The sequence below is a fragment of the Ursus maritimus genome, unplaced genomic scaffold (assembly GCF_017311325.1).
Source record: "Ursus maritimus isolate PB19 unplaced genomic scaffold, ASM1731132v1 scaffold_12, whole genome shotgun sequence".
Taxonomy (NCBI): domain Eukaryota; kingdom Metazoa; phylum Chordata; class Mammalia; order Carnivora; family Ursidae; genus Ursus; species Ursus maritimus.
Genome location: NW_024423564.1, coordinates 63,822,660 through 63,846,448, shown reverse-complemented (window position 1 = coordinate 63,846,448; position 23,789 = coordinate 63,822,660). Strand labels below are relative to the sequence as shown.

General features: G+C 36.4%; 1 protein-coding gene across 4 annotated transcripts in view; it reads right to left on the bottom strand.

Moving 5' to 3' along the window:
* The window catches only part of FAF1 (Fas associated factor 1), a 484,187-nt gene that overhangs the window by 115,656 nt on the left and 344,742 nt on the right, over positions 1–23,789 (bottom strand). For all 4 annotated transcript variants that reach the window (XM_008699225.2, XM_040627323.1, XM_040627324.1 and 1 more), the window contains one exon: positions 3,429–3,583. In XM_008699225.2, coding sequence (XP_008697447.1) covers positions 3,429–3,583 — 155 coding nt within the window. The remainder of the gene's footprint in view (positions 1–3,428; positions 3,584–23,789) is intronic.

Genomic DNA, 23,789 nt, shown 5'->3' with positions numbered 1-23,789 from the left:
TTTCCTAGAATTTTGTATTTTGAAGTGCTTTGTTGAATGAGACAAATTATATGAACAAGCCTTTCCAGAAGATCACAATTTAGTGAGGGAGAAGATAGGCACATAATCATTACTGCTACAGTCTGATGTCCCAATTCATATTTGGAATGTTCCAAGATCAATCCAGAAATTATTCTAATCCATTTTATACAGATATAGGTTGGTCGACTTAAGTATTCAACTTAGAAAGAAAGTTATTAGAATCATTTTGGAGGTGGGAAATCTAAATCATCAACATCACAGAGGTGTATAACAGTGACATTCTATAGACATCTGTTTCCTTTTTATTCTAGTTTGTTAGTGAAATCAGGAAATTTAACTTATAACCACAATGGACATTCACAATCTGGTAACTTTACCAAAGCATTCCCTTAGTTCAAAATCCTTCACTTATCTTCCACACATGAGAGATTCACAGTAAAATGAGGATGACTAATGTTTCTGTAGGTTTAGCAGAGTACTTCTTAAGGAAAAGTAAATTTGCTTGGCAAGACCCTCCCCATCTTGGACACAAATGTTCCCAGCTATCATGTCAGGCGTAGTCCCAGAAAACCACTAAGGAGTCATCCAGACCAGCCAGCTTACAGGCTCAGGATTTTTAAAATGTGTTGATCAGTATGAACTAGGCTCAGTTTGAACCAGAAACGGAATGAGACAAGCCATCCACAAGGAATTTATTTCCAAACTTTTACATTTGTCATAAGAAAAAATCACAGTTAACAGGAAACTAACAGCAACAATCTTGTTTGTAATGCCTAGAAATCTCTTCTATATTTTCACATATTAATCTGTCATATTTTAACTCTGGTAATATGCAAATGATGGCACAGCAACTTTTGAAATGTAGCTCGCTGACCGGTAAATATTAGTGCAGCAGTCTTTTACTGAATTGAGGGTGAAAATTTGAGGTTTTGTTACTCACTGTTAATAGCTTCAAATGGATAACGCAATAATTTTTTTTTATTATGTTATGTTAGTCACCATACAGTACACCATTAGTTTTTGATGTACTGTTCCATGATTCATTGTTTAATGCAACGAATTTTTCTGACAAACACCTCTGGATAAAATGTGATGCTAAAAAATCTAAGATCACAAAGACAGAAACTCAATTAGACAATTATATTTAGATGAATTTATGATAGGTGGTCAGAAAACCGGCGCTAAACTAATCCTTTTTTGGGACAATAAATCAGACTAATTAATTAAGATTTTCTTACAGTTTGATATAGCACAAAGAAATCCACTTTTACTCTCTTTTATGGATATGCCATTCCAACGAATTTTTATCTTGTGTGTGTAAAATGTGTACTTTTCCATTTGCCTTAACAATAATAATGAGGAGCTATACATGAAAAGCATCTACATAATTCTTTTGCTTTATAGAGAGAAATAATATCTTAACTTAAAATAGTTTTTAATTTGTAATATGGATAGAATTTGATTTTGAGTAAGGATTGCCAAGTATCTTAAATTCCAGAAATTGTAACATTCTCTTTCTCCCCATTGGCCCTATTTCTTGTTCCTATAAATATTTATTAAAGCAAGTTCCCACGTGTTTCTGTTTTTAGTGTTTAATATCACTTCTTTTCATTTTCATGATTGTAATGATAATAATAATAATGATACCATATTTTTAAAAATGTAGACTGAAATAGCCTATCATACCTCATAGCCAGTCCTGCAATCCATTGAGAAATAGCTCTAAAGCCTTAAACAAGGCCTTTATTTTGTGTTTTAAAAAAAGTGTCATAAGGAGTTAATAGGACACAGCTGTACTGGCTCTTTCTAATAAGCAGCTTCTGTCGCTTTGGTCACCACAGGTGTCTCTGTAACCTGCAAACTCTTATTACTAGTGTATCAAAGTTGTGCTACTTAACAGACTTCTTTAGTAAAACATAACAAAGCAATTACATGGCTGTTGATTGCCAGTCATAAAAAAAACCCCTCAAACACTGTTTTTCAAAAGAAACTACACTGCAATTTTTTGTCATTGTAAAATAAAAGGAACTAAGGAATTAAATGGAAGATAGAACAAAATAACAGCAGGTAGCCTGCTGAACTTAGCCACTACAGATGGTTTAGAAATAGTGTTTCCTTCTCCATCAAGTTGTGGATAAAAGGAAAGGAGGAGATTCCTTACTGCCAGTGAATGGTGAAAGATTTAGCCAAGTCTCCAGTCTATGTATTTTGCCTCATGAAAGACCTTCGATGCTGCATTTTTATCTGTTTTTGGCACTGCTTTTCATCACCTTTAACTGAGTGTGAATAATAACCTGATTTAATTTAAACAAATACAGGTGCTAAAGGTTCTTTATTTATGTATAACAGGGAACATTTCCAATGCAGAACGAAGTCATCCTGTGAAATTTCCTAACCATTTGCTTAAAGAAATGAAGTATTAGATGAAGAAATTGCTTCAACATTCTTTTGCTTCACATTTAAGGGAAGAATCATCTTTCTTTTCGGGTTCAGATTACATAAAACAAAGTCTAAATGATGAGCAAAAATTCAGTGAGCTCATTTTAAAATAATAAAAAAACAAATCAGATGATTTCTAATTGTTCTATAATCATTTAAATTAGGTAACTACAATAGGCTTGCCTTGAAATGAATTAATTTAATCTCCCTGTTCATAAACCAGCAGCCTGTGATTATTATTGTGTTAACACACCCAAAGTAACATCACTGGATGTTATGGCCACATGTGTAATTAAACATGATGAAATGTATTTCAGATGGGAAACTCAAACAGGCAAAATATGAAGAATTATTCATCATTTATAGATGTTATGATTAACAAATTAAGTAAATTTATCCTGACAGCTAGAAAAGAATTTTTTTCCTACTGAGAATATGGATGTGTGCAAAAGAATGTGTGCAATAAAGCGATTACATCAATTAGTATATGCTAGAGTTAAGCTATTACCAACTCCATGGACTAGTCCAGAATATCCTGCCTTCTTCACTGGAATTATTAAAAAATAAGCTTACCACTAAGATTATATGTTAGACTTGCCTTGCTTTTTCTGAACATTATTAAAAACAGATTCTCTCTAAATATTCAACAACAGATGAAAACATTAGAATATACAGTACATAGAAATGTACCGTACCAGTTTTACTGCAAAAAGATGAAAACAATGTATTTTGGTTTTGTTTTTTTGGGTTATTATTGGATTTAGAAATCTTTTATAAATTAAGGTATATTTTCCCATTGTAAATAACTGCGTGTTAGCTACAACAAATAGCTTTTATATAATTTAATGTAATAGTAGAGAATTTAGTGCTGAGGATGAAAATGCTTATGATGATAAGAAACCAAATACAATGATAACTTTTTTTAAAAAATAGAAGCCCAAATTATAACTTGCGAACAACAGTATTACCTTGCTCTGTTGGCGTCCTTTGTCAGATCCCAAGCCCAGGTTATAAAATTTTGACTCAGATAAGAGACAATAGATTCAGCACAAAGCATTTGTGAGCAGAACACGTTGGTTAATACACTTTCATCATGGTGGAGGTAGATAGCAAGAAGCTTTCTCTGAAAAGAGGAGAAAAGACTGATGAATTAAAATATCCATTAATGTAAGATTTCTTGAATTTGGAAAAGCATAATTGGTCAATATAAACGGCAAAGACAAAAATTAAATGCTACTCCCTTTGAAAGAGTACCTGACAGTTGGAGTTCCTATGGCATTTACTAATATGAATAAATTTTGCTTCCTTATACCCTAAAGAGGCTAGGATGATTATATTCTGTTTTACAGACCACTGTCACAGATTCCTGTTAACACGGGCAAGACTATCTCAAGCAGAATATGCAACAGAATTGCATTTTCTTTAAATAAAATTGATTTACAATTCTTCATATTAAAACATACTTTACAAAGAGAAAATTAATTTTGAACTATTCAACTTTGTACACAGAAAAAGTACTGATTAAGATTGGTTGCCAAAATCTCTCTTAGTATTTTTTGTTTTTAATCTGAACACTGGAAAGTCTCTTCTACTTGAAAGGAAAAGGTCTGAAATGAAGTTGTATTTTACTTCCACAGGTAATTTCAAAGCCCTTAATGTGTTCTCATATTAAAGTCCTTACGTAAGAGCATGTAACATCTAACTGCCAATGGAAGGATGGTAGAAAATAGTTCACTTCACATGAATTCTTTCTAGTCTGTATTTCAGAAAATGTCCCTGTGGTTTCTCATATGGAGAATTATTCCTTCCCCTTTGCTTGATAAAACTTGCTTTGAAAAAATGGCATATGCTCTCTTAAAAGTGTCCTCTGTCATAGTTGGATAGTCAATAAAATAATTGAAACTAAAAACTGAAATTGAGCAACACAATTTGCAACATGTCAGCTTTAACAACAACAATGACAATGATGATTAAAGAGCCTACATTGTTATTGATGAACTTCTTGGTGCCACCTTGTAGAAGAGCGGGGAGGTTTAAGAAGAGTCAGTTGCCAGGAAACAGAAAGATAAAATTTTATGGTAAAGACAATATACAAACCAGTCTGTGAAATTCTGGCAAAGGAAAATTTTAAGGACGCTTAGGGTCTTTCCCTTTATATTAAATAAGGATGTGATGATAATAAAGAAAAACTCACTGTGTGGGATTCCAAAGAAAGCAGTACATTTACAGAAAAATATAAGGTTCATGTTGATGAAAGGATATTGAAGTTTGATGCTTGGAACTATCCTGATAAATAATCCAAATTGTAATAATAATAATATTAATCATTAAAATATTTTCTTCAAAGGTAAATTCTGTACTAGATGAGGGTAGCCAGAGGTACCTAGGTAGATGAAGATCTCAAAAGCATCCACTCAGAATAGGAGGCACTGTTAGTTACACACCCATTCTCTACTTTAATCTCCAGAATAAGCCTGTAAAATAGTATTCTTAACTTTATTAGCATACAAGGAAACTGGGGTTTAGAAAGCAGACTTGTCCTAAATTCTACTACAACTAGTAAATAAGTAGTACATCCTGGATTCCTGACGCCAAGCCTAGTATTCTTTCTTTGATACTACAGCAGTAGTACGAAAATCAACCATACTGTAGTCAAGGCTTGGAGTGCTCACAGAATATGAACATGCCAGACTGGCCACTGCTCACACATTAGTGCTTCTGGGGCCTCAGACACAACAGGTAATAGGAATAAGGACAGCATTCCTGAGCATAAGTAGCTCAGTAACTCCAACACTAGCTGTTTCCATGTGTCAATTCACTTAATCATTCGTTCAACAAGCATTTGTTGAAATACTGTGTCGGGCCAAGGAGGAAGCAATGGTGACAAAATGGTGAGGAAGAAAGACCCAGGGTTTCTACATTCATGCTGGTGTCTGCAGGTAACAGTAGCTGGCTTCTCGGAAGTTTGTAATCAGATACACAGTTGAAGAGATACTTATCTGGTAAATTCCTGCTCATCCTTTAAGTCTCAAAGCAAATGCCTCTATGAAACCTTCCCTGATTCCCTCTGGCAGAGTTAAGAGCTTCCTTTTCTGGCCCTCTATCTCTTCCCAGTTAGTATCATCATTGTTTATCAGTTTCCCCTGTAGACAAAGTCTCTCAAGGGTGAGGACTGGGTCTCTTTCAGTCTTCTTTGCATCCCTAAAGCTAGCATAGGTCTCGGCATGTTTGATGAAAGAAACTTGAATGCTGATTATCAACCCCCTGGCAAAAAAGACACCAAATGGCAGCAGCATGCCAAACCACTTTCAGTAAAAGACTCTAGAAATCTGCTGCTTTAGGGAAAGGAACGTGAACCTGGCAGCACTAACAAATTCAGAGCTCCTCTTCTTCGGAGCTCTCTAGCTGAATAGACAGAGGGATGTCAACCTCTAATTCTGCTTGATCGTATCTCAGCAACTACATTTAATGAGACACTGGGAACAAGAGAGCTGTCCACTTTTAAATCAGCATATTTCTAACCAAACAATGGCAATGGCTAAATCTTTAAAACACCCATTTCTCTCAAGAACGCTGCAATGGAACATTTAGACTTTGGGAAAGAGATTAGCGATTTACATTGCTATCTCACTGATTTAATTTAAATGCTCTTCCAAACCAAACACACATGTGCCGAAGAGGCTACTAAGAAACCCAACATGCAGAGTTCCCTATAAGTGCAGCCGACAGTGTTGACTGAAACTAAACTTGGAAATCCAGGGCACTAATGCACAATATCAAGCAATAAAACAGCATCTCTTTGGCAATATTTAATTTAAAAAAGAAGAAAGAGGCAGGCGAAGATCAGGCACTGTCTGTTTTGGAGGATCAACCATTCTGCATTTCAAAGCATTGGTCCCTGCAATATCCAGGTTACTGTGCTAGAATCTCGACTATTATATCGCAGTTGTGAGAGGGAGGGCAAAGATGTGTTTACTCAGTGATTAGGCCCTTAGAATAAGCCCCTAGCTCCTAGAGAGACAGCTCACTACTTATTCATTTGGGCCAATTCACAAAGCCTAGGAAGATTAAACATCCATGCTGAGAAGACAAGCGAATGCAGACGGTGAAAAAGAAATAAAAATTCTTTAAAAACTCTGAGATGACTTCATTATTTTTCCACAAGGAAACTTTAGGAAAGTGTTTAGTTAGAGAAAAACCCACATTGACCTCTCTCTAAACCCTTAATCTTTCCTTTGTGGTGGCATTGCTTTGTGGTAAGCGACTGGCTCGCCTCGCCCCTCTTTTCACTGGAAGCTGAGAGAAAAAAGGCTCTGGAGAAACAGTTTTCGTTCCAGGGACACAAACCCCTGACACTGTTAAACATGAGATGCCAGGAAAACACACTTAAAAAAAAAATTCTCACTTGAAGCTCTAACCTGTGAGAAAAGGGATGATAAAGAGAGTAATCAGCAGAGAATCTTCAGGCTGGGGGGGCTCCCATAGTAGCTTTGAAAAGGGAAACTGAATAATTCTAAAATGATCTTTTCTCTCTAACATAATAAGCTTTCAAAAAAATTTTTCTTCTGCTATTTTGACAGTAGTAATAAGCAAAAAACTCTTAATAATATGCAATGCTACTAAATTTGGGCTACATAAATCTCTGATTAGATTATAGGCACAGCTAAATGAGCCCCAGACTCTGATTTCTGATTATTTTATTGAGCTCAATTAAACATAGGCCCGAACAGTGAGAACTGGGTTCAGCATATTAGAAAACTGCTTTTGTGAAGAAAGGACATCTAGTACATAGGAAAATCATGAGAAAATGTTTTGTTTTCCATTACTGTAACCATTTTTCTCTTTGGCCCATTAATAATTTAGTTCAATAACATTTACGGAGCACTGATGTGTTAGGCATTGAGAACACAAAGATGAATAAAACAAAGTTTCCTTGACCTCAAAGAGTTGGGGGGGGCGGTGTATGGGGAAGCAAAAATTTAATTGCAGTACCATATGATAAGTGATAAGAATGGAACACTTAAAAAAATCATTTTGTTTGTCTTTCTAATTTGGCAGAGAGGGTATAAGTCTGGTAGACAAAGGCAAGCAGCGCAGCTACATTCTCCTCAGATTCCCTCTTTGTGATCTAGGTTTTGGTAACATAGTGTAAAGGTAAAAAAAAAAAAAGCTTTGTGCTAAATCCAGTTTTGCACTTACCAGCTGTGTGACCATGGGGCAAGATAGGTGTTTGTTCCAAGAACTGTAGATAAAGCAGGTAAAGTACCTCCTTTACAACACCTCGCCCATAGTAAGCACTGAATGACATGCAGTTGTTAGGATGAAGATTCCAGAACTATCCATGCAAAATAAAGGGTTTGAAAGCAATTTCAAGAGAAATGATAGCCATGAAAATTTATTAAAGATTATGAAGCTCCTTCATTTCTCTTACTAGCAATAATGTTTGGGATGCTAAATTGTGTCCCTGCCTTCAGGGCCTCACTAACCTTCACATTCAAATCCAAGAGTTAAGGTACTAAGTTGATGCTTAGGAAATGCCAAGCTGATAGCAACCAATGTGATTTGGCTTTGAGCTACAGTAGCTATTGTATTTAGACACTTAGCATTACAGAACCATAGAACATTAGAGCTGGAAGAAATGAGCTGGCTATGTCTCAAAATAAGCCAGGCACAGAGCAGACACTCAGAAAATATTTGCTGATGGACTGAAAAGGAAGTTTTCTAGTTTCTTTTTGAGTACCAGAACATCCATGGTCTGTGTTCTCAAAAATTTTACAGTCGATAGGATAAATAATTTCTATAAATGGTAGTTCATAAATTTTTCAGTGTAAGAATTAAAATACATTAAAAATAAAACAATTTCCTTTATGTAAATTGGGACCTAACTTTATTTCTGTTTCCTTCTTTTCTATCATGATTATCATCACCATAATAATCAGAATCACATCACTATTATTATTATTATTTTTTTTGGTTTTAAGTTTGGGAATGGTTTACTGATACAAAGACCTAATACACTGATACAACAATAAACATTCACTTACCCTTTACCTAGGTTTAACAATTATTAACATTTGCCATATTTGTTGTATCATTCATTATATGCCTTCTTCCCTGAAACATTTAAAGTTGTACACATCTTGACACCTCCACCTTAAATACTTCAGTGTCTGTCTCCTAAGAAACGACATTCCTTTACATAACCATAATATTTTTATCATACCTTAGACATTCAATATTGTTACAATATCATCTAATATAAAGTCCATATTCAAATTTCCCCAACTATCGGCTCCAATTAGGATCATTCCAGTACACTACCCACTTCTATAACCCTATTCCTATATATGAATGTTCATAGGCCCAGCCCAGCATCCAACCAGGACTCGATATAACTACAAGGTGAGATTAGAGGCAGGGCACCATGAAGCCACACCGTCTGGTTCAAATTCCTGCTTTGCCACCTCCTGGCTATGTGACCTTAGGAAAGCCACTTCACTTTTTTGTGCTTTGGGTGCCATATAGCTCTGGAGGTCAGAAGTTCCACACTCTGTCTAGATGGGAGTGGTAACGTAAGTGCTGTAATAGAGGCAGTCCTAGGGTCTAAGTATGAACACTGAATGGCTGCTGCTTTTTTTTTTTAAGATTTTATTTATTTATTTGAGAGACAGAGCATGCATGAGCAGGGGGGAGGGGGAGAGGGAGGAGGAGAAGCAGATTCCCCATTGAGCAAGGAGCCTAATGCAGGACTCGATACCAGGACCCCGAGATCACGACCTGAGCTGAAGGCAGACACTTAGCCAACCGAACCACCCAGGAACCCAGCTGCTTCTTTATGAAGGGAATACTTGAGCTAAATTTTAAAAGCAGGATATAGTAACTGACTTATCTTTGATTTGAGCTAAATTTTAAATTTAAATCAGTGAGGATAAGAAGAATGAAAAAAAAAAAAAAAGCAGAGAGTAAAGTTTGGTAAGGACCAGTAATGTCAGCAGCCTGAATGTTCAAAGAACTCCAAGCTAGTAACTTTTAAAGAGTGAAGAGTCAGTGTTGATTGATTTGTGGAAAGAATAGTTGACACTCTGCATTTTTGGCTCCCAAAGCTGAGTTCAGGGACCAAGCAACCAGTCGGAGAGGTTCCAAAAGGAAATAGCCAGATATTGAAGGTAAGGTGATGCCAAGATGGTGTCTTTTTCTTCTCACTTCCTGAAGGAGATACTGGGATAGCACTCCGAAATCTTAAGGACACAAATGTATTTGAACCTCATGTAGGCTGAATTCTCATATGAAAGTCACAGGTTACACAAACGAAAAAAAAGCGTAAAGTAAAACCAAACACCCTTCATAAAATAAGCTGACAAATGTTCATTGGGTACAGAGCTTTATCAGTTTTCATTGTTCAGACTGTAATACTCAGGTCATAAAATATTTTTGAGGAAAACCAACATATGACTGAAGTTTTTACAAATAAGGAAATTAGAAGTTCAAGTGATTGGCTACTACAGCAAACGCAGAGAAGCAGGCAAGCTCTTTGGGGAGGCCGGGAGAGGGATTACGGAGGCAAGAAAGTAGGCAGTTTCGGATCAGATCAAAGATCTCATCCATTGGTTTTCTAAGTGAACGCCTGGAAGGAGTACCAAGGACTGGAAGAGCAGCCTCATAAAAGTACAGGCAGCATTCTTTGATCTTCTCTTCTGAGAAGAATAACACTACCCCTGGTCGGTCTGTTAAACAGGTGGAACAACATGAATGTGGAGGAATGTGAGGTACACACTTTGAAAAGCAATGGTACACAAACACTTCCTTCTCTCACTTTTAGGCCACTGAGGAAGAGAAAAAGGACCCATAGCCAACCCATCTCATCACTTCCGTACTCCAGGGGGTGGGGGAACCACAGCAATAAAGAACTGGAGATGTATTAATAGTAATTTTTAATTTAAAATATATAGATAATAATGCATTCTTGCTGAAAAATCACAGGAATTTTTTTTTTTTTAAGAATTTTTATCTGACACAGAGAGAGACACAGCGAAAGAGAGCACAAGCAAGGGGAGCGGCAGAGGAAGAGGGAGAAGCAGGCTTCCCACCAATCAGGGAGCCCGATGTGGGGCTCGATCCCAGGACCCCGGGATCATGACCTGAGCCGAAAGCAGACGTTTAACAACTGAGCCACCCAGGCGTCCCAAATCATAGGAATTCTAATGATTTGTGGGTGTACGTGTTCAGTAACTTTTTACTACTGTCAAGTACTGTCTGGCAGATTTCAAAGTAGAACACTGTGAATTATAAAAACAAGCTAAGTTTAAGCATGTAGAATGGTAGTAACTCTTAACTACTCATTTAATAGGAATGGTGAAGACTGTAGTCCCTAAATATTTTCCACATCTTCGTGAGGAAATCTCTTATGTATTTTTTTTAAGTTGGATTAATGGCTGACTGAAGTAAAGAATACATTTCTCAGCCTCCATTTAAACAAATGTGGCTGTGTAACCAAGTTCTAGTTAATGCAAGCAGAAGTGCTAGTTCAATCTCCTGTAGTCAACCAGAATCATGACATAACCTGAACTATACCACACAGTGGAGCAACGTGAAACCTGCGTTTCTGACTCTGTGATACACCATACCAGGTCTGGACAGACTACCTTTGCACTTCCTGAAGGGAATAGAGAAATTAATTTCTATTTTGTTTAAGCCACTATTAATTTTTATTTTTCTGTTACAAGCAACCAAACCCAATCTTAACTCTTACAATAGACTAACTATAAGAAATCCTTAGTCATATATAAAAATGATAGTCCATGGAACTGTACCATTAACCCAGAAGATCTAAAGAAAAGATATGCATTTATGGATCAGTTCATGGTCCATCAGAAAGACCTCACAGCCTCCAATGGGCCCTGAATTACACTTTAAGGGCCTGTAATTAACACTAGTGTAACGCAAATGACCTAACTGGCTCTTCAGAAAGCTCCATCTTATACATCTGGTTAGTGAGAAGGGTGGAGGGGAACACTGCTTTCAAAAGGCCAAGTAGGCATGAAGGCAAAAGAAGACATGGAGGTTGCTTCATGCAAAGATCAGGGAGAGCCATCACTGTTAGCATGTGGTCCAGTCCATTTAACCCATACAGGATAGCCTACTGGTATTTTTAATAGTGCAAGAGTGAAGTATACATCTATCTGAAATGCCATGTGTGCCATATTACATATATTTGAGACCCAGGATGGTTGAAGTCATAGCAGGTGGTTGGTCGATGTATTTTGTATTTTTTATAATCTACGTACACACATAATTTTTACAACACAAAAGATGTACTATACACACTGTTATGCACCCTACTTTTTTCACTTCACAAAGTATCCTGAACATCAGTCCACATCAATATATATGAAGTGGCTTCATTCTTTTTAATGGTCACATAGTATTCCATTGTGTGAATGACATTTAAAGTATTTCCAATTTTTTGCTATTATAAACAATGCTATAATAAATATCCTTGTATTTATCTTATTTCTTATATGCTTAGGTACACATGCAGAAAAAATTCTGCTATTGTGATATGTGAAAATGATACATTAGTACAGTTTTAATCTGTATTTTTTTGTAGTATGGAAAATATGAACATCTTTTCATATTTTCTGCTAAGTACCTGCTTACATTGCTTACCCTTAATGGGTTGCTGTCTTCTTACTGATTTATGGAGTTCTTCATATTGTATATGCTAGAGAAATTTAAGTTTCCAATATCTTTAATAAAGATACTATACACTACTTAACATCAGAAATACTTTGATTTTCTTAATATAGGTTCCTCAGGCAAATATAAAATCAACAGATTCTATTGAAATGCTCCACAAAGGAAAAAAAGGCCAGAACACATTAGCCTAGGTCTATTTCAGAAGCAGTATTATTCTCTTCAGTTTTGTTAGGCACTTCGAGGAGGGTGTGGGAGAATCAGGATACTAGAAGATACATAGGTATAAAAAGGTACACAAAAGCTAATAGGCTGTGAAAAATAGGAGCCAAAAAGTTTATGAACTACACTGTGCTATTACTGTACTATGATTTTCTAACCAATGCCTGACATTCCACAACTATACATATACAAATGTATACAGTTGCTCAGTCTCACTGCTACCAATTTCTCTCCTCCAATCCATCCTACAAACTACTACCACATTGCTTATGTCTATGGCACAGCTCTGACAGTGTTACCCTCTTTGAAAACTTTCCAACACCAAAAGTCTTTAGCTGGTCTTCAGGATTTCTATAATGAGTAGACCCAGTCTACTTCTTTATTTTAGCCCTATCCTCTTCTGTTCCCTTAAAAGTACCATATACACCAATTAAACAGGCCTATTCATCTTCTCTAACATGTATATCTGAATAACTTGGTTACTGTTAATGTAAGGACTCATTTTCCAAGGTGGGTTAATTGTCAAGGTATTTTTAGCTCTATTTCGGAGAAAGTAAAATGGAGGCTTACATAGCTCAGTCAGTATCAGGGCCTAGTTTCCAATCCAAATTTGCCTGATTTAGTCAATGTCCACCTACTTATAGGCAAACAATCTTAAAGATGTGTCACATACATTTTGAAGATGTTTCAAATATGTTAATTTTCTGTTAAACAATCTTGTGATTGTTTAACAGAAAATTTGTATTACAATACAAATTTTTAAATGTATTACAATACAAATTTTTAAATGTATTACAATACAAATTTTTAAATGCAGAAACTGATGATCAGAGGAGAAGAGTAATCTGGTTAATGGGACATAGCTAGTAAATGAAAAACCAGAACCCAAATATAAGAATTTTGATTAGAATGCTTTCTACCATACCTCTTATTTTTAATGTTTAAGATCAGATATGAAACAGATTTCTTGAATTTACAACTGAAATACTATAGAGATCAAACTTAGCTTTTAATTCTTTTAAAATAAGTAATATGAATAACAAATGCTTTCTAGGGCCAGAAAGGGCCCTTTGGGAGAAATGATACAAATATGGATAAAGCCCATAAATGGAAATCAGCCTTGCTTCTGATATTTTAATAAATTTTACCTCCAATGCTTTTCAAATATGGTTAAATTGTTTTTAAAAAGATGGTGAGTAGCAGTAAATTGAGAAGAATGTTTTACAAAGCAGCATATCTTAAAACTAACTTACTAAATTTTGAACTAAAAAATAATTTAAATATGGACACTAGAGATTTTTACAATTTTAATTAGGTAGTTGTAATAACTCAGTAGGAGAATTAGAGGCAAATTTTAAATATGGTGCTAACAATATACTGTTTAGTGGAAACATCTAATTATAGAAAAGCATATTTGGTATGGTTTCATTTATGTAAAACATGTCAGCTTTCTTACTGATATACATATTTGGAGATTTTTTTAAAAAATCATGTTTAAAAGTAAAAACGGCGTTTAATAGTGATTATTTTCAGCCTTCAGATTATGTGGTAATTTGTTTTCTACTTTAACTGCACCTGTATTATTTTCTTTTTCTTTACAACAAATATTTTATTTGTAAAATGAACATACTTGAAGTATATTAGCATCATAGTTTTTATCTCACACATGTGCAGGATGCTGTCATAGCTGTCATATAAAATTACTCTAAGGACATTGTCTGCCTTTAAGGAAATTAAATTGAAAAGAAAACAAAGACAAGATGAACAGACTGGGCATATTCTCTAAAGCACAAATAAGTTTGTTTGCCCCTTTTTTTCTGGCTAATAAAGGGCTCGAAATTCACCAACTACAGCTGTGGCTTCAGATTTGTGCAGAACTTATTTTTCTTAAAAAATATTGATCAGTGATGGTATTTGGATTTCTTTTTAACATGATATAGTAGAAACAGCACTACTTTAAAATGGGCTGATTTTTAAAAGTAAATGTAATAAAACTTGATCACAAATACTGTTAAAGTAAAGCACTTATTTTAGTGCTGTAAATGCTCATTTATAGGGGTTCTCAAAATTCCTTTCTGGAATTGTTCTTAGAATTAGTTCATGAATTGTATGAATAAATCAGTTTTGTTTTTTACAAACATTTCTCAAATTTGTCCAAAACTGTTTCACAGCACATTAGCCACGGTGCTGGGTGCATATGTGGATAGCATCTATTTAATCCTCAAAACAACCGTATCATTATCTCCCTTTTGTTTTTTTGTTCCTAGATTAGAAATAGGCTGATTACTTGTTTGGGGCCAGAGAGTTACTAAGTGGGAAATTAAGAACTGAGCATTGGTTTCCTTAATTTATGTGTAATATTTGGAAACATCACTGGATCTGAAGTCAAGATCTAAGGAGGTATAACAGAATTACTGATATCAAAGCCCAGTCTCCTAAGGGGAGGAACAGAACTAGGAAAGGAACAGTCCTTCACATGGGAGATAAACCCTAGCACTGAGATTTTTATTGCTGTTGATTTTTAGTTACTACAATTGTCTAATCATTCTATAGGGCACTTTCTGTTCCGTACAGAATTCAGAGGTAGCATGAATGAGAGGTGGGGAGGCCATAAGGACAAAAAGAAACGTCTTTAAGAAACTCCTAGAGAATCATGGCGTGGCCAGAGGTAACGCTTCTGCAACCTTAACTACGGTGACTAACCATTGACTTTCACTTACCTAAAGATAAAATATAAGCTTTATTCAATAAATATCTCTTAAATGACAGGGAAATGACAGCCCCTTCCATGCCTTGGCCCCTGCTAATCTTCCCTGCCTCATGCCTTGTAATCCAACTCTCTATCTTGCATTTTTTTACTCTTGGTCTTAATTTTTTTGGTTATAGTTCTCTCATTTTAATCTTCTTGCCTTTGCTTTTGACCTTTTTTTCTGTTTAGAATTCTGTTATTTGGCCAAGTATGACTCATAAGATCCAGGTCAGATGTACCTCCTCAGGAAATCTCCCTAAACTTTCTAAGATAGATGAAGTACCTCTCCTCTTTGCTTCTGTAGCATACTATACTAAATGAATCTGTTGATATTATCGTCCCCATTAGACTATGAGCATCTCAAGGGCAGGAAAGCTCTATATTCCAGTTCTTAGCAGGCATGTGATAAATATGTATAGCCCTCAACTGAGTGAACATCTCTAACAGTTAAGGGTATGAGAGGAAGTCATAAAACTGATGGATCTGTTGCCAGAAGTCAAAACTCTGTCACAATATACTTAAACACAAGACCTTAGAATACCTGTTTTACTGAAGTTGGAGCTCTGCTTTGGACAGTGTTTTAAATTCTTCATGAAAAAGGCAGAAAGAACTATGCGCACTCTTGTCACCAAGTGCTCTCAAACAAAATCAGTTTGAAGCAGTTTTCATTAAGATGGATTGAATGTGGCATCGTGAGAAACACTTTATCAAATGTAGTGTTTTACTTAGTGATTAACTATATACCAGTTGATGAAGCTCCCCAAATCCTTTGTAATCCCACCACTCCAATAAACATTTAATGAGTATATAAGTTCAAAAAGCCTAGCAGAGGATTTAAACCTCCAATCTTGTTTTTATTTACTCTTGGAACTCAATTTCTCACTTCAAGTGAAGAATGCTGGTGCTTGAGGCTCATCTGTTGCCCTGGTAAAATTAATGTGCCTCCCACAGTTTAAATTAAACATGTGATATTTAAGATGAAAGAAATTTAGTCAGAATGCCACAGTATCGGTCACACTTGCTTTTAAAATATGTAAACATCAGCAAACTGTTTTCTTAAAAATGTTTCCTTCACAAGTTTTAAAAAATAATATTGAAAAAAATGTGTTTTAACTCTCAAATGTGAAATGTGAAAAGGAGAAATGACGTTTGATAACTGAATCCTGCAGTATAGTAGTTACCATTGAAAACTGAAATATAGTGATATAGTGTAAATCACACTGAACTGTGTTAGAACCCTGAGCTCTTATTTGGCCTCTAGTACTTACTACTGATGTGCTTTGGTTAAGTTCTGTTGCATTTCTGAGCTTCCTCATCTATACAATGGGAATATTGATATTATATGTCCATATCTCACTGGTTTGTTGTAGGGTTCAAATAAGATACACATAGGAAAATGCTCCATAAACCATTACGGTACCATATAAATCTGTAGTAGCAGTACTATTTTTATGCATACACAGTTCTATTTAATTAAAAGGATATATATGTATATGTATGTGTGTGTGTGTGTATACATATATATATATATGTAATTTGGCTGATGACCATAATAAAGGCATCTGACAGATTTAAATCTGAAAAATTTATTCATCATGTGCATCAATTTTACTTAAGTTTGCAGTAAGGTCTTAAACGATGCATAAACTGTTGTTCTTTAACTTGGAAAAGAGAAATGAGGAAAGAAAAAGTCTTGAACAAGGGGTAAAAGAAAAGACAATTTAGAAGTCCAAAGAGGTCAAAGGATTTTGGTATGAATCTAATATGAAGCAAAACATTTAATTACATGAACCAATGACTTTCATTTGTTAAAATACCAAGATCCTAGTCAAAAGCAAACAACCAATTGTTTCATTAGAAATATTCAGAAGTTAATAAGCAAGGGTTTATTCTCCTCTGGGGATCATCAAATGTCTGTTTATTATATAAGACACTTAGCAAAAGTTCTTTTGTCTATTATATACTTTATATTTAAACAAGTGCCTTCATTTAAAGTTATAATGTTTAAGGTGTACATAGTATATATTAGGGTAGGTTTTTAAGTGGGATTTAAAAGACATCTATGGCTACTTGGGGAGTTACAGTTTAAGTCACAAAGACCCTAACATTTTCTGGCTACTTCAACCACTTTCATCCATATTCATGTCCCATAAGTGATTGTTTAAGTATAATAACATGGCCATACAATGAGACTCTATAACCATTTAAGTCCTGTTTTAATGAAGTATTCAGTATTATTTACGAAGCATTCTTGCAAAAAAATTTTGACCTGAATATAACAAAGCATGATTTCTTCACAGAGTAAATGTTATGGGGAAAAAAGAGAGGCGGGGAGAAGAGGGTGCTTGTTTAAAGGGATTTAAGAAATCTAACAACCATGGGGTGCCTCAGTAGCTCAGTCAGTTAAGTGTCTGACTCTTGACTTCGGCTCAGGTCATGATCTTAGGGTTGTGAGATTGAGTCCCGTGAAGGACTCCCCCCTCAAAGGGGAGTCTGGTTGAGAGTCTCTCTCTCCTTCTGCCCCTCCCCACCATGCACTCTCCTGTGCTCTTTCTCTCTCTAAAATAAAATAAATAAATAAATAAATAAATAAATATTAAACAAAAATCTAACAACCAAATATAATTTGTGATCCTTGAGTAGACTGTGGTTTCAAAAAAAATAGTTAAAAAGACATTCTGGAGACAGCTGGTAAAGTATGAATATGCACTGGCTATTAGATGACATTAGGGAATTACCATTAATTTTGTTATATGTGATAATGGTATTGTGATTATGTAGGAGAATATCATTATTTTTTGGAAAACAAATATAGATGTTTTTAGGTGTAAGATATGTAATTTAACAAAAAATATTGACTATAAAAAGGTGTCCTAAATATTTTCATGCAGTTTGTTTTAATCATTTCAAAAGTTTAACTGCTACACAGTTTAAAAACATCATGTGAAACTAATTTTTTTCACATTTGTTTGTTTTGGTATATTTTGAATAAATTTTACATTTGTTTTCTATTCCAGTCAATGTTTGCCATTTTCAGAGAGGAAATGAAAAAAATTTTCATCATAAAAATTTATTCATCAAAATCACAAACCTAAATAAGCATAAAAAATGTAAATAATTACATTTCAAATGCTGCTCTTTTATAAATGTGTGGTAGTTAAACTTTTGAAGTTATTAAGGCTTCTATCTCCTTTAAAACTTTGGATGCCTGCATATGAAAGAAGCAAACATGGCAAAATTTATTAGTTATTAAATTTAGGGATAGGGGATTTGGGTGTTTATTGTGCTATTCTTTTTACTTTTTCTGTATTAAAAATCATTTTAATAAAAAGTTAAAATATTATAAAATATAATTAAGCAAATGACCATTAATATTATAAAGGGTGAAAATAAACTGAACAAGATTATAACATGACTCAATAATATTAAATATACATAAAAGTATTCATCAAAATATATATAAAAATACAGAAAGAACATGTATCATAAAGTTAACTGTTAATCTGTGTTAGAATATTTTCTTTTTGCTTTTTTGGAAACTATAAACATGTATTATTTATGGAAACTATATTTATGGAAACTATAAACATGTGTTATTATAAATATTTATTTCTTCAAAAATGACATCTATTTTATGTAAATTTAATAGTTAAAAATAGACTAACACAGCATTTATAATGGGTTATGCCACTATTCTTAGGGTAAATAATAGTTTGTGTTTCTTATTCTGCTTCATTAAACCATCACTGATTGCTCTAAGTTTGATCACTAATTATTGTCAATTTTTAAAAATTTGTTAAAAATGAAATTTTCTTTAGGTCAGGGTGTAAGATAAACTGGAAACTAGAAATTTCAGAGGCATCCTTGCACTCTATTCTCAAAATTCCTTCCCCTCTTTAATTCCAATAACTTTCCCTCTACTCCATCTACACACCATTTCTTCCTTCCCGCTCTTTTTTTGCCTTCATTCATTAAATATATAGAATATTTACTAGGGATGTAAGGTACAGTCACTGCCAAAAAGAAAAGCAAATCTCTTGAGAAGACATATATACAGAAAATAGATAATGATAAGCAAGGTGTTAAATGTAACAAAAAGATGAGCAGAGGGTATCATTACAAAGTACTAAGGGGTGGGTCCAACCGTATGATAGTGGAAGAGTCAGGAACAGTTAAGTCTCAGAGGAAGAATAAAAGTTAACCAAGTAGGCAGTGGCTGGGTTGGGTGAGGGCAGAAGAAGCAGCCTGTGACCTGAGCGCCGCTGCTTCTCGGCACGTGGGCGCACTCTGAACCTTCCTTTTTGGGTAGGCTCGCAGGCACATGCACGATCAGCGTCCCAGGGCCTCGAACTCCAGGGCCTCCACTGGGCAGGCCTCGGATTGCTCACCCCTTCCCCCAGTGTGAGTCTCCCGGACCGGCCACTGACAAGCGCAGGCGCGCCAAAGCTGCGCCCCAGGCTCAGAAGAACAGCCCTGAGTGGCCGCCTTGTCCTCTGCAGCCGAGCGGCGGATGTTCTTTTAAAGAATTACTGAAGACGAAGGTTTTTTTTATTTTTGTTTTTCGTTTGTTTTTTAATGGCTTTACAGAAGTTTAGATCAAATACAATTTGACATGACGGCAAAAAATGTTGGTTTGACTTCTACAAATGCAGAACTAAGAGGATTTATTGATCAGAATCTCAGTCCAACAAAAGTTAACTAATGACAGGAAAGAAAATTAGCTCATAATGTCATGGATGCGAAGTTGTTTTGAAAAGACGGCGGAGGAGTAGGGGACCCCTTTTTCAGCTGGTCCCCTGAATCGAGCTGGATATCTACCAGACCATCCTGAACACCCACGAAATCAGCCTGACACGCAGGAAGATGCATCTGGATCTCTACAAACGAACATCTCCAGTGCTGAGTATTGAGGTACGAAGTGGGGAGCCGTGAATCTGTGCACAGATATAGGAAGATAAACGGAAGGGGGAGGGAGGCACCGAGCTCGGGCGCAGGGAAGTAGTAGCCACCTGCACTGGGGAGTGGGCCAGACTCGCAGACCGGCACCCGCGAGAAAGCAGACTAAGACCATAAGCCTGGGAACGTGCGTGCGACCAGACTGAAAACTGGAGCTCCGGAGCACACACTCAAACTAGACTGAAACTGAGAGCTCGGGAGCGCGCGACCAGACTGAAAACCGGAGCTCCGGAGCACTCACTGGAACTGGACTGATACCGAGAGCTCGGGAGTGCAAACGCAACCAGACGGAAAACCGGCACTCTGGAGTATGTGTAAACCACACTGAAACAGGGAGCTCGGGAGCGCTCGCGGGAACCAGGGGCGGCTGGCTGTGTTAGAAGCACAAAGGACAGAGACCTGCCAGCCCTGGAAGTAAGGGCTGGAGAGCAGCTGTGGGGTGCACAACCCAGGACGCTGCAGGGTTTTTAGCAGCACTGACAGAAACAGAGTTAAAGTGGTCAAGAGAGCTCAGTGGAGAGTGGACTACGATCTCTCTGTTCTGAGACAAAGGCTAGGATACGGCCACTACTGCTCTGACTCTCAGAAGAGTCATAGAAAACCGCCAGGGAAAGCCGCCAGAGAACAAAAGCCTGGAAATACCAGCTCACATAGTGCTCATTCCCATTCCACCTTGCAGGGGACAGGGCAACTCTACCCAAACAGGGTTGCCTGAGTATCAGTGCGGCAGGCCCCTCCCCCAGAAGGCAGGCTGAAAAATCAAGAAGCCCACATCCCCAAGATCCCTAGAGAACAAGTACACACTGCCTGGGTCCTGGTCAATAATTTGGGCTCTGGGCATCCCCGCAACCTCTCTTCATCAGAATGACGAGGAGGAGAAATTCCCCCCAAGAAAGAAAAGATACAGAGTCTGTGGCCTCTGCCACAGAACTGATGGATATGGATATAACCAAATTGTCAGAAATGGAGTTCAGAGTAACAATGGTCAAGATGATGTGTAGGCTTGAAAAAAATATTAACAAAAATATTAATGAGAATACAGAATCTCTAAGGGAGGAAATGAGAGTGAATCTGGCAGAAATTAAAAATGCTATGAATCAATTGCAGTCTAAACTAGACGCTCTGACGGCCAGGGTAAATGAGGCAGAAGAAAGAATTAGTGAATTGGAGGATGGGATGGTAGAAGACAAAGTTAAAACAGAAACTTGGCTCAAAAAAATCCAATCTCAAGAATGTAGATTACGGGAGATTACTGACTTAATGAAACATTCCAGTGTCAGAATCAACGGCATCCCCGAGGGGGTGGAGAAGGAGAGAGGTCTATTTGAGATATTTGAAGAGATATTTGAACAAATTGTAGCTGCGAACTTCCCTAATCTGGCAAAGGAAACAAGCATTAGTGTCCAAGAGGCAGAGAGGACCACTCCGACGGTCAATGAGAACAGACCTATACCACGTCACGTCATAGTGCACTTCGCAAATATCAGATACAAGGATACAGTATTGAAAGTGGCCAGGGGAAAGAAAATCCTTACGTAGAGAGGGAAAAATATCAGAATTACGTCAGACCTGTCTACAGAGATCTGGCAGGCCAGGAAGGGTTGGCATGGTATTTCCAAAGCTCTATCTGAGAAGACCATGCAGCCAAGGATCCTTTATCCAGCAAGGCTGTCATTCAGAATTGATGGAGAGATAAGGACTTTCCAAGATCGGCAGAAACTGAAGGAATTCGTGACCACCAACCAGCCCTACATGAGATATGAAGGGGGGGTTCTATAAAAGTAAAAAGGCCCCAAGAATGATACAGAACAGAAATTTACAATCTATAGAAACAAAGACTTCACAGGCAACATGACAGCATTAAAATCGTATCTCTCAATAATCACTCTCAACATGAATGGCCTAAATGCTCCCATAAAACGCCACAGGGTTGCAGATTGGATAAAAAAACATGACCCATCCATTTGCTGTCTAAAAGAGACTCATTTTGAACCTAAAGATACATTCAGACTGAAAGTGAAGGGATGGAAAACCATTTTTCATGCCAACGGACCTCAAAAGAAAGCTGGGGTAGCAATTCTCACATCAGACAGATTAGATTTTAAACTAAAGACAGTAGTTAGAGATACAGAAGGACACTATATTATATATTCTTAATGGATGTATCGAACAAGTGGATATGACAATTATAAATATCTATGCCCCCAACAGGGGAGCAGCAAGATACACAAGCCAACTTTTAACAAGAATAAAGACACATATAGATAATAATATGTTAATAGCAGGGGACCTCAATTATAGGCTCTCAGCTATAGGCAGATCACCTAAGCAGAAAATCAACAAAGAAACAAGAGCTTTGAATGACACACTGGACCAGATGGACCTCATAGATATATACAGAACACTACAACACCCCAGAACAACAGAATAATCATTCTTTTCGAATATCATGGAACTTTTTCCAGAATAGACCATATACTGGGTCACAAAACAGGTCTCAACTGATACCAAAAGACTGAGATTATCCCCTGTACATTCTCAGGCCACAATGCTTTGAAACTGGAACTCAATCACAAGGAAAAATTTGGAAGAAACTCAAACACTTGGACACTAAGAACCATCCTGCTCAAGAATGATTGGGTAAACCAGGAAATTAAAAATCAGATTAAACAATTTTTGGAGACCAACGAGAATGAAAACACATTGGTCCAAAACCTATGGGACACTGCAAAGGCAGTCCTAAGGGGAAAATACATAGCCATCCAAGCCTCAATCAAAAGAATAGACAAATCTAAAATACAGTTTTTATATTCTCACCTCAAAAAGCTGGAGCTGGAACAGAAGAACAGGCCTAACACATGCACAAGAAGGCAGGTGATCAAGATCAGAGCAGAGATCAATGAATTAGAAACCAGGAGCACAGTAGAGCAGAACTAGAAGCTGGTTCTTTGAAAGAATAAATAAGATCGATAAGCCACTGGCCAGACTTATTCAAAAGACTAGAGAAAGGACCCAAATTAATAAAATTATGAATGAAAGGGGAGAGATCACGACCAACACCAATGAAATAGGAAGGATCATCAGAAACTTTTATCAACAGCTTTATGCCAATAAATTAAACAACCTGGAAGAAATGGATGCCTTCCTGGAAACCTATAAACTACCAAGACTAAAACAGGAAGAAATTGATTATTTAAACAGACTGGTTAATTATGAAGAGATTGAAGCAGTGATCAAAAACCTCCCAAAAAACAAGACTCCAGGGCCTGATGGATTTCCTGGGGAATTGTACCAAACATTCAAAGAAGAAATAATACCTATTCTCCTGAAGCTGTTTCAAAAAATAGAAACAGAAGGAAAACTACCAAACTCATTCTATGAGGCCAGTATTACCTTGATCCCCAAACCAGGCAAAGACCCCATTAAAAAAAGAGAATTACAGACCGATATCCCTGATGAATATGGATGCCAAAATTCTGAACAAGATCCTAGCTAACAGGATCCAACAGTATATTAAAAGGATTATCCATTGTGACCAAATGGGATTCATCCCTGGGATGTAAGGGTGGTTCAACATTCGCAAATCAATCAGTGTGATAGATCATATCAACAAGAAAAGAGTCAAGAACCATATGATGCTCTCAATTGATGCAGAAAAAGCATTTGACAAAATACAGCATTTTTTCCTGATTAAAACCCTTCAGATTTT